The following is a 12013-nucleotide window of genomic DNA, read 5'->3' on the forward strand; positions in this document are numbered from 1 at the left end:
TAAAACGTCTATGCTTCAAGTTCTCACATTTATGCTGTAAACGGACATTATTCTGAGATATTTCAGATAACTTCTCAAACCTAGACAAATCGATATGCTCCATAATTGCCTAAAACAAACAATAACCACAATCAAAATTTTAATAACAAACAAACACCCACCGGTATTATCTATGCACAATCAAATTCACATTACGTATGAACAACCCCCATATGAAAACATCAAACAAAATCATATTGTCAACATCATATTCACCCATGTAATCTTCCACACATTATATATGCCCAATTCAACTACAATCAATCAAATAACGCCATTGGAGAATTCAACTTCAATCAATCAAATAATTTGTGTTTCACCTAAATTAACCCAAATATCCAAAACCCTAATTTCAAAGGAATAATTTTCAAATCAATTAAAACTTTGTGCTACTATTCCATGACAATATAAGCAATTCAATGATCTGATTATGAGTAACTATCATGAACAACAAATAAAGAAAATCAATCAAAATTAAAATTTGTTACCTAGTTTTGATTTGTTGATGAAAATCAACAAAAATACCACCCAAAGCTTCCCCTTACCGGCTGGAACAAACCCTATTGAGATTATACCTAAACACCCACCAATTTGTTACGACACACCTTGAATCTTCTTAACCCGTTTCTTATTTTTTGTTGAAAGAACTAAACATATAGAAGAGAAGAAGAGAAGAGGAGAAGAGAAGAAGAGCCGCTGCGTGTTTCAGAATTTAACCCTGACACGCCATTACAAATGGCATGTGGACCGGTCAACGAAGTCAATACGCCATTCCTAATGGAGCGTGCTCTTATTTTAATGATATGCCATTTCTAATGGCGTGCCGCGCCAATTCTAAAGGCGTTCCAATGCCGGATTCTGGGTTACCACTGCGGCTAGGTAAAGCGTTTTGCTGATGTGGTTCCAGGATTCAGCTTGAATCATGGAGGACCATTAGACCCAGTCTAAGCATCTTCTAAACTTTCCTTCCCTTCTCTTCTCTTCGCTCTCTCCTTTTTCCACCCCAAGCTTGATTCAACTACATCCATGGCCGAGTTGGAGAAGTAAAACAAACTCCTCCAAACTTGAACCAGAACCGAAGAAAAAACAAAACAAAGAATTTGATGAGAAATGAGAAATCGAAGATCTAGGGCTAAATTTACTGAGAGAAATCTGATTTAAGAGGAAATGGAGTTACGTTTTGCTGAATTATAGATACTGCAAACTCAACAAATGGAAAAAATCTGAGAAAGATGAATTACCAAATCAATCCGTTGAAAGGATTTGATGTAGTTGGCAAGATTAAATCCAGTGTTGACTCTGTTTGTCTTGGTGTTGATATTCTGGAGATAAGTTTGTCCTGGTGTTGCTGCAAGAGATAGTGTTGCTCTGGTAATTCTTTCTTCCATTTCTTGACTATTTCTTCATTTTCTTCAATTTAGGGTTTGATCTTGGTTGAATTATCTTTTCATTTTCTTGAATTTTGAGTTTGATTTTGGTTTCCTTTTCTTGAATTTTGGGTTCGATTATAGTTTTGCGTTTTGTGGATTGTTGGAATTACAGAGTGGTAGACCTTTTGATCCAGTTCCTGCAGGAAGGAGAGATAGTGTAATATCTTACCCACAAATAGCTATCATGGAGCTTGCACAAGATGATGATCTCTCTGTCATCCTGCTCAAGTTTTTCAGTGGAAATTTCAACGAACAAGAAGCAGTCAGTCTTTGGGGTAAATTTACTTAACTCTAATTGACAATTTTCCTCCTATAATCATCTTTCTTGAATTCAACTGTGGTTTTTGTTTATGCTTAATGTTTAGTTTGTAATTCTGAATGAAATTTGTATATGGGTTTCTCTAGAGAAAGAAATGATTAATCCTGTTCTTAATTTGTCAATCAATCTGATTCTATATTTGACTAGCATTGGGGTTGTTCTACTTCTGCGGTGAAGTTTTTTCACCTGGTAGCCGAGTACTGATGTTTCATCTCTTATATCTCTGCTAATTCCCTGTAGAGATTAAAACCATGTTTGTGAATGTTTGATGAAGTAAATATTATGCATTCCTGGTAAAGAGGAGAGTGATTCTTTAGCTTTTGTTAGAGTTTGATAAAAAAAGAGATTGTTCTCTATATGTTTTAGGTTTGTAAAGGGTGTTGCAAATTAGGTAAAATTGCCTATTTGTTCATCATACAGGTGCTCACAGATAAAAGGGCATTTATAGAAGTGTCCTTCGAGTTGATCAGCAGTTTATGAGTGAGGAGAGAACTGCTAGTTGGGTAAGAGTATACACGTCAAACTATTACATGTTTAAACATGATTTCTCCAATGCAATATGAAGCTTTCGAACAACAATTAGAATGACTCTTGCTGGTTCATTTTAATCTTTTGGTGCTAGTATTCTATCCGAAGGTTGTTTTGTTAATAGTTCACTGGTCCGATTGGGGTAAATGTTTTTGTTGTTAGTTTTCCCGTGGGTTTTACTTTTAGTGAACTATTAATAAAACAACCTTCAGACTGAAACGCACTAGTTCTACTGTTTGGCCAAACACTTGGGTCAGTGTGGAATTCAGAAGAAGCTTTCAAACAGAATATTGTCCTTCTGAGTTATATCCCGAGTCATAATTCTTAATTAAACTGCGATCATGATAAAAGAGCAGCCTTTTCCTCCTGAACTTGTATGAGCGTTGACATTTCTGGGGAACCCAACGTACTTGCAATACAGGTGAAGAATCATTAACCCATCTTTTTCTCATTAGCAATTTCACAGCCCAGTTATGGACGCACTTAAATTATGACATGCATTATGTTAGTGAAAATTGTAATACTTTTCATGAACGGTTTAATGCTTGGTTCAATGAAGGAAACAGAGGTAAATGTATCTTAGGTTGGCCAGAATTCTGTAATCTAATCACTTGGCACATATGGAAAACAAAATCCGAGGCTTCATTCCAAAAAAATTAAACAAAACAGTGTAAACATAGTAAAACAGATGGTAAGGTTCAACAATAGCTTTATGTCTGTAAACAGTTACAATATCATGCAAACACTTTACCATAACCCTATGCAGGACGAAGCACAAGGGTAAGAGCATCCATTTGGTGACCAATTCCTATGCTATATCCATTGCCGTTATACCAAATAGACTGGGCAAAATGCTTGCACCAGTTCATTGGCATGACTAAGAGAAACAAAAAAAATGGAAAGCTCGATGGCTTTGTGGCTATGTTCTGTTCACTGAATAGTGAATGGATAATGGTGAAAGTAGTTAACAGTACTTCAACCAATCATCTTTACTAATAATGATAAACAAACTTTCGGCTGACCAAAAACTCCTAATTCACACTTAAGCCTTGTCTGAGTTCTCATATTCGGATACCATTAAACTCATTGCTTTTGTTCTTTCTTTTTTGTTTGTTGAAGTTCTGCTGTTGTTCTTTCCAGTTCTTTCGTTAATGTTCATTATAAAGCTAATATATATTTTTGAAGTGCAGGTGTGTTCAAAAGTTTGAACTGATGGTGTGGTGTACTGTACCGCTGGTGGTGGGTCATGAATGAGCTGAGGGTAGAGGTTATGACATTACATGGTGGTGGACTAGCTGTAACTTGACATAGGTGAGTCCATGGTTGTTGGTAACTAGCTAGATTGTTGGCACAAAATGTCGTCTATGTACGACTAGTCCAATTAGACCTTCCATAGTTCCATCATCTGTTACGATTTTTAATTGTGGTCGTGATGTTTAAATCATGTGCAGTTGAATACTATAGGTGATTGTGGTGTATCAGACCTATACCCTTCTTGGGCCAAACTCCACGAGTGAGCAATTGTAGTAGGAAGAAAAAAGTAGAAATGTAATATTCTGGCTGTAACTAGTAACTCTCTTGCTTTCTTTAGTAGTTGATATCTGGTCAGTGAATACCAATACCTTGGTGTTAACTATTTGCTCAGTTGTTTCAGAAAACAGTATTTAAGTTTTAGATTAAAAAATTTGTTATAAGCATATGGTTTGACTACTGATTCTTTGTTGGTTGCTCAATTATTTGGCACAGTGATGCCCATTTGCTGGTCTTATGGTATGTTGTATCTACTTAGTACACTGGAAACCTGCGGTCACTATGGTATTGAAAATTTGTACGTAGATGTAATATGGATTGTGAGATGCTACTACTTGTTTAGGCATCGACTTCATTCATATATTGACAGATTTATCGAACTAAGTTTGGCAACATTGAAAATGTAGGATGATTGCACTTCAGTTTTGTAGCATTAGAGGATTGTATATTCTGAGCTAATTCACTAAGTTATCAGTTGGAGAACAATTTCTTTTTTCTTTCGATGATGGTTTCTGACCATCTGAATGATACTTGTCTCAAATTGGATGTTTCCATGTCCAGGTTACATTTTATGAATCCCTGAGGGATTTTGCTGAATAAGGGAAGCAAAGATGGTTGCCTAATTCAGATATTGGGGTTTGCTGGTGGTAAGTCTCTTGCTTGAACAATTTAGCTTTTAATTTTGAATTTCAATTCCCGCTTTATGTTCTTGATGATAATTGCAATTTTGTTGTGTGGTGGTTCTTCATTATTGCAATGACATTGCATTTCACCCCTCTTCTTGGTTTTAGTGCATATCTCATTACCCCACTGGACGTTATCGAAACAAGACTTCAAGTACAAGGTCCTATGTCTGTATCAAATAATTACTTACGGGATTGCTAGATTTGAAATAATGCCATCTTTAAATGCAATCACATTGCTTGTTCAGGTATAAAGGCTGGTTGGATGCCGTTATAGGATTTGAATGATTGAAGGTGGATGGGGTTGGTCATAGGCAGTGTACGAGTCATATGTCCCAGCCTCTGCCCTCACATTCATGGCGGTGGAAGATGCTTTTGGAACTGAAGCAGACAGAGACAGTAAATGAAGTTACAAATTTACCAGTAGATGTACAACCTTGTTCCAGCCTCTGCCCTTACATTCATGGCGGTGGAATTCCTCAGAGATATTAATGGATCTGAAGCAGACTGTAATAAAGTTACAAATTTATCAATAGATGAATAAAACAAGTACAACATTTACGGCAGTAGCCTAGAATACCTTTCCATCTTACCAGTTTCTATACAAGGGCTGTTATCATACCTTCCTGTATCATATTTTGGTGCTGTGACAGCCAAATGAAAAAACTGCTGTCTGTATTTGAATTTCAAACTTGAATTATATGAATTCAGAATTTGTTTTCTTCTATGTATTTAGATTTGAAGCTCAAATTTTGAACTAACGGAATTTTTGAATTTTTTGATATTTCTTTCTAATGGGATGGATTGGATCTTTGTGGAAATTTTGAAAGGTGGAATGAGAAATAGAATATATTGATTACATTCAAAATCTAAATATAGAGTTATTAGATAGTGGTATATCAAACATCAATTTAAGAGACATATGTAGTGGTTTTTATTCAGAGATAGAGGTAAACCTCTATATGTAGAAATCCTGTACCTATATAGAGAAAAACTGAAATAGTGAAGTCCAGAAACAAAGAGAACAACAGCTTCAGTGTTGTTGAGCTTGGTGTGCATACAGCAATGAGACAATTAACCACCGAAGTATCAGAAGTCGATCGAGCCACTTTGAATGCTATACTCAAGGCTAAAAATTTAAACAGACTGAAATTTTGAATATCTGATCCAAGCTCCTTGCAGATTTTGATATTAACAGTTTCGATACCTTAACGCTGACCCACCTTGGCAGAACCGCCGGTGCCTTTCTTTCCGTTTTCCTACTACCACTGGGACTGCGAATGGATCCGTTTCAGATCACAACAAGTATTAGCGTGACCTCCTTTCAAACTTTTTGTATGTTCTTGGTAGAATTGTGAATCCGTTTTATAGTACAACAACACAAATCATCTCAAAATCCAAGTTCTATATATACCTCCGACTGGCCTATGCTTAATCTTCACACACGATCTCATCTCTTCTTTAGAATTACTCTGTGATTTTCTTCGTCATGGGTTTCAAAACCAGTTTTTTGTTTTCCTTGGTACTTATGCTTGCGGTTCCGTTTATGGTGAACTGTTTTGTTTGGAATGTTGGTGATGCAGCTGGTTGGTCTCCAGAGTCTCAACTTAATTACACTAAGTGGGCAAGACCATCTTTTCTAGTTGGTGATGACAGTCTTCGTTTTGTCTATGATCCAAACACCACTAATGTCATGGAAGTCACTTATTGTGATTTCAAATCATGTAATCCAACATCGCCACTTGCCTCCTACAACACTGGGAACGACACAGTTCCAATTACAAAAGAAGGCCACCAGTATTTCATCAGTGGCAATCGTGTTGACTGCAACAATGGCCTCAAGCTCGATATACAGGCTACCAATTCATCAGTTGTTAGGTTTTGGCGGTTAGGCGGCCCAACCTATGACGCCAATGGCTATGGGAAAATACCTGAATTTGAAGATGCACCTACAGGAGGAGCAAACGCGACTGAAGACACATCATGCGATTCAGATTCATCTACAGGAGAGGCAGCAGCTTCGACTCCAGCTATGTCACCTACTTCTACAGAGGCAGGCCGCAGGAGGGGAGGCCAAGTAGTTCGTGCATTACGTTTTCTTTATTAGTGTTGGAATTGGACCTTTGTTTTTGAGTTTATTCTTTTATTTTGTTTGATAGATCAACTTAATTTTTTTTAATGATGATTTGATTAAATACGTTTACTGTTTATGAGTAATTCATCTATGATTCTTTTCTTCTGTAGCTAAATAAACATACACATATTATCTATCTGTCGCATTGTTAAATCACAATCCTTGTACAACAATATTCAGGATACTCGATCTTAACGCAGAAGTCTTTCCATCTGGCTAGTGGACTGATCATTGCTTTGTCGTCAGTCTTGTAAGCTACTTGGATGGGTGACTTTTGACTGTTAAGGCTAGTAATTCTTCTGCTACTATATATATATTCAGCGTAGTCAGCGCGAGTTGGAATTGGCTATGTTTTGTTTATCTCATGCTACAGAAACCCATGTGAGTACGCTTTTTCCATCATAGAAAAATAGAGACGAGATAGGAGACTTGATGCTGGAAAAGCTACAAGCACTGATCCAATGCTTAGAACTAATAGATCCAATAAGAGGCTGGCTTCCTTGTGTATGCTTAAGACAATTGGTCATAATCTGAATGATAAGAACAATCAAAACTAATGATTCTAGTTGTAGTTGGAAAAGGAATATAATTGGAACGAAGGTGGCGGTTCTGTGAGGGTCGTTCATAGACTCATAGTTCTTGCCTCCCTACATATTCAAAGAAGTTCACTTTTGCTGTGTATATGTTAGAAAGCGCTGCAGGTAAGAGACATTAGACTTGCGTTTGATCACTTGCAATTTTACTGCACAATTTTACTACCAAAACATAACATTACTTTGTACTAACTATGGGTTATCTGTTGTTGGCGGGCTTAAAATGCCTTTGCCATCAAGCTGCCCAATTGAGCTTGCTTGGGGGCTCACTTGGTCGAAGATGCAATAGGAATGCTTATTGCTGTTTTTACCTACTCTGAATCATTGGCCTGAAACGGTACTCTCTCCCTTATTTCAACATAAATTCGGGTTTCTCTCTCAAAAAGAGAAAAAGGAATAGATAGTGGTTTATCTTGATGTACATAAAGACTGTAACGGTTCAACACTATGGCAGTATGGCTTGTTAAATTTTCGATACATGAATGAACCCGTGATACATTCATGTCTCTATTCTGGTCATCCCCAGTTAGAGAAAACTTCTGAATATCACACAACTTAATTGACATCAAAACAACAGCAACTTCATGGTAAAATCCAACAAACAGAAATAGCTAAATTGTTGATAGAACATAAGTTCAAATCCACCCAATCTAACTACTTAACCATCAAGAGTTATTCCCTGAAAGAAATGTGTGATCACAATGTGGAGGAACAATTGAGTCGAATCTCCCCATGAAACGGTCCTGTCAGAAATCCATTGTTCGAAAGCTTTATCATTGCATTGGAGAAATCCTTTATGAACAAGAAATTGTTTGTGGCGTATGCTCTTACCCAGGTTGCAGTTTTTTCCTCACTCATAAGCTGTTGATCTGATCTAAGGACACTTTTATTCTGTACCAGTCCCTGGTAGAAATGAGTCCCAAATCCCGCCGCAGCTGCACCCTCATTCTTCAGATCGATAAATGCACGTTCACCTCTGCATTTGGCTTGCATCAGTTTCAGGAAATCGATCTCTATTGTTGGGTCTGGCGCGCCAGTACCAGAGAAGTTGTTTACACGTCCCAAGATGAACTTGCAGTTAACTGCACCAATGCTGTGAGCACCTGTATGATAATTCACATTCAAACAATCAGATTCCTCTTTTGATTTCATCAAATTCACATTCATAAAACCAGCATTATGTTGGTTGACACATAAAGAACTAGATTTCATCAAATACACAAATTGCATTCAGAACTACAAACTTAACATTATGCAAGCACAAACGCCAGCTGAAATTCAAGAAACATGATTATAAGAGGAAGATTGTCAATTAGGGTTTAGTGAATTTACCCAATAGACTGACTGTTTCTTGTTCGTTGAAGTTTCTATGGAGAAACTTTGAGAGGATGACTGACAGATCATCAGTTGGTGCTGGAAGCTCCATTAAAGCAATTTCAGGGAAAGATACAAGACTATCTCTCCTTCCTGTATTCCAACAATCCACAAAAACCAAACTCAAAACCCAAGAAGATGAAACCAAAACCAAACCGAAAATTGGAGAAAATGAAACCAAAATCGAACTCAAAATTGGAGAAGATGAAACCAAAGTCGAAGTCAAAACTGAAGAAAGGGGAGAAATAGTGAAGAAGGAATTACCAGAGCAATACTATCTCTTGCAGCAAGAACGAGAATATCAGAGCAAGAAACAACCGATTCCACTCTGGATTTAATCTTGTCAACCACATCAAATCCTTTCAACGATTGATTGGGTATTACATCCTTCTCAGCTTCTACTCCATTCGTTGAGTTCAAAAGCACAGATGCATCACATCCCTTGAAACAACAAAACCAAAATCACAAATACATCAAAATCAAAATTACCCTAAAATCCAAGTCAAATCAAAAGCATAGTTAGTTAAGAATCTTACCCCAATGAAGCAATTATGGAATTGTAATCGAACAAGTGCAGGAGCAACAATAGATTGATTCCTGAAGAGTTGAGAAGTAGTAGATCTAATAATCCTCTCAGCATCTGGACATGAGTTTCGGTAGAAATCGAATTCAAGAGATTGATTAGCAGAGAGAGTGAATGTTTGGTCTCCAATCAATGAATTAGACCAAAATGATGATGATGGTGTTGATGATGATGAAGAAACTGACAGAATTACAGAAACAGAAAACAACATGAGGATCCATTTCTTCAACATCCCTTCTCTCTCTCTCTCTCTCTCTCTCTCTCTCTCTCTCTCTCTCTCTCTAATCTTCTTTCTCTAATTTTATTTGCAGAAGAAAAGATTTATGATGGTTTTTAATAGGTTTTTTTTCTTCTTTTTTTTCAGTACATAAATGCCCTCCAACTGATTCTGTGCGGAGGACGCAGGCATGATATTCTCGTTTTTCCCGCCTTTGGGAGTGTGTCACGGAAGTGTAACACGATTTATTTATGGGAAATTTGTTTATTTATTCTTTTTTTTTTTCGGTAAAAAATTTGATGTTGGTAAGTTTCGACTCGAACTCACTCATGTCACCGGTATCATCACCCAGTAACTTTACCATTGTTCTATAGTGATATCGGCTTTTCTTTTCTCTTATTATGGGAAAATAGATGCAAGATTCATACGATAGCTGCTGATCGAGTTGCAAGTTACAACCCACTTTGTTAATCGGTTTGAATCAGTATTTTCAGAAGAAAAAAATAATATTGATGTGGTTATTAAGGGTAGTAGGGATAGATGCAATCCTTATATCTTTCCAAATATGATTTCAGCGAATCTGAGTAAGAAAACTTCAACCCTTTTATATTTTTTGCATCTTTACTTATATCTGCTTTATTTTGGCAGTGACTAAATACAATTCATGTTTTAGTTAAATGCAACCCCTATTTTTAAGGTATTAACTTCGTCAACCTTTTTGACGTGCGTAACAAAAACATCCTCACTATCATCCCTAAGCCTAATTATCAAAAAGCTGAATCTTTCAGTTTTAACGGATTTTAATAAAAATTAATATCTAGATATGATCGATTAGAAAAAACCGACTGTCTACGAAAATCAAGGTTACTTAGCAAAAACTTCGTGGGAAACTACAAAATTTTGTGCAAATCAATCACTTATTTTTTAGTTGTTATTGATTCAATCCTAGAAATCAAGCTTGATGTATGCTACAAATATTTCTCGAAGAAAGGGGTTGATATATTTAATTAAGAGAAGAAGAATTAGGAGCATATGACCAAATAAGTGCAAAACGAAATTGTTAGGGATCTATTATGAGCACTTCTTTTTTTTCAAGAATTTACAACAGACGATGGATACAGTGAGGAACTGAGGATGGAGACTGTTTTAATAATAGGTCAGTTAGGAAGACGAAGAACGATCCAAAACTAATGTCTAACCGAGAGAAAAATACAGAGTGAACAGAAGAAAAATTAATCAGAGATTCAGGGGAAGATGATGTAGGCGGGTCTTAATACCTCCATCAATAAAGTTCACAATATTTAGAATTTGGAAAAAGGGTTGCATTTAACATAAATATAGGTTGTATTTAGTCACTGCCTTTATTTTTGAACTTTTCCCCTTTAGTTTTGGTTCAAAATCTAATCATATCTCTTAGATCCACAATGTTTAGAGTTTGATCAATCATACTCTTCTTTCGCTTTCGTTTGCTTGTGTCGCATGGTTTGTACAAGAGTTCATCTTTTATTCTTAGGTTTTACTTTTATTTTGGTTTTTTTCTGATTTTTGTGGGTTCAATCATGGTGATGAAATTCAAATATTGGATTTCGATTATGTCTAAAATATATTCATGTTTACTGGTATCAGCATCAACATAAGCTAAAAAATCAAAATTTTGGAAACAACTTCGATCTCAGCAACATTTGAAGGAGCAACAGACATCAAGACCTATACAACAACAATTGCCAAAAAGACACCAACAACGGTCATTGAGACTCCGATATATATGCATATTCAGACGGATTCCAATTTTCGATAGGAGCAGTTGACAATTGAATCCAATTTTCGTATCCATAATTGTGCGAAAAGAAGGCTCGGTTCCAAGTTTTTCAGCAGATGCTGGACTGACCGATGTATTCTCCCGACACACGGTCCCACTACTTTGTGTGTTGATGGAGAATTTGGGGGAGAAAATTCCTGGGTCACTAATCGTTTTGGGATGCATAACGCGTGAACTCCGATTTTTATTTTTCTCGTCTTAGAAAAATATGCAAGCTTGGTCGGCAAAGAGTCGCATCTTTAAGACTCAACCCTGACTAATTATGATCAATCAATTGAGAACAGGGGAGGAACTACAGCCAGGGCCACCCCCAAAATAAAAAAAGAAACTCAATTTTGCAAAGCCTAATTCTAGTTGGATCGTAAAACTCATAGGAATTTTAGGCTTAAGTACGGGATAAGAAAAATATCAAGCTCGGGGTAACGATATTTCTAGTTCCGTTCCTGATTGAGAAATATAAACCACACTACAAGACCAATTTTGGGTATTAAGAGTACTGGGAATAGATGGAATCCATCTATTTTTCCAGATATGATTTGAGCATATCTGAGCAAGATAACTTCAACCCATCTAATCTTTGCATCGTTATTTATATCTGCTTTATTTGTTAACTTTTTTCTTCAGTTTTAGTTCGAAATCTGATCTTTAAGACTCAACCCTTACCAACGTATATATCTTAGATCAAATTTTCTTAGTTATTAAAGTTTGATCAATCATACCCTTCTTTCATTTTTAGTTTTAGTTTGCTTGTTTCATATAGGTTG

The 12013-nt window shown here is 36.4% G+C and overlaps 2 protein-coding genes and 1 long non-coding RNA gene across 10 annotated transcripts; 2 read left to right on the forward strand and 1 right to left on the reverse strand.

The window, feature by feature from the left end:
• Window positions 1–907: 907 nt before the first annotated feature.
• On the forward strand, window positions 908–5260 carry LOC113349065. 6 transcript variants are annotated; one of them, XR_003359924.1, is made up of 5 exons: window positions 908–1410; window positions 1582–1744; window positions 2209–2737; window positions 3507–3627; window positions 4408–5260. It is a non-coding gene; the product is annotated as an uncharacterized LOC113349065 (long non-coding RNA). The 6 variants fall into 6 exon arrangements; XR_003359927.1 differs by lacking the exon at window positions 2209–2737 and having other exon boundaries at window positions 916–1410; window positions 4408–4690; window positions 4778–5260; XR_003359923.1 differs by lacking the exon at window positions 2209–2737 and adding an exon at window positions 3768–3864 and having other exon boundaries at window positions 917–1410.
• Window positions 5261–6075: 815 nt separating this feature from the next.
• On the forward strand, window positions 6076–6636 carry LOC113351912 (mavicyanin-like). The gene has a single exon (XM_026595819.1). The coding sequence runs from the start codon at window positions 6076–6078 to the stop codon at window positions 6634–6636; it is 561 nt and encodes a 186-aa protein (XP_026451604.1).
• A 1052-nt stretch (window positions 6637–7688) lies between these two features.
• Window positions 7689–9500, reverse strand: LOC113353916 (putative Peroxidase 48). 3 transcript variants are annotated; one of them, XM_026597388.1, is made up of 5 exons: window positions 9167–9500; window positions 8895–9071; window positions 8589–8723; window positions 8088–8359; window positions 7689–7999 (listed from the first exon to the last, which is right to left on the reverse strand). In XM_026597388.1, the coding sequence occupies exons 1-3, from the start codon at window positions 9443–9445 to the stop codon at window positions 8682–8684; spliced, it is 498 nt and encodes a 165-aa protein (XP_026453173.1). In that variant the 5' UTR covers window positions 9446–9500; the 3' UTR covers window positions 7689–7999; window positions 8088–8359; window positions 8589–8681. The 3 variants fall into 2 exon arrangements, with proteins under 3 accessions (XP_026453173.1, XP_026453171.1, XP_026453172.1); XM_026597386.1 differs by having other exon boundaries at window positions 7689–8359.
• Between the last annotated feature and the right edge of the window lie 2513 nt (window positions 9501–12013).

Source organism: Papaver somniferum, chromosome 2 (genome assembly GCF_003573695.1).
Source record: "Papaver somniferum cultivar HN1 chromosome 2, ASM357369v1, whole genome shotgun sequence".
Classification (NCBI taxonomy): Eukaryota; Viridiplantae; Streptophyta; class Magnoliopsida; order Ranunculales; family Papaveraceae; genus Papaver; species Papaver somniferum.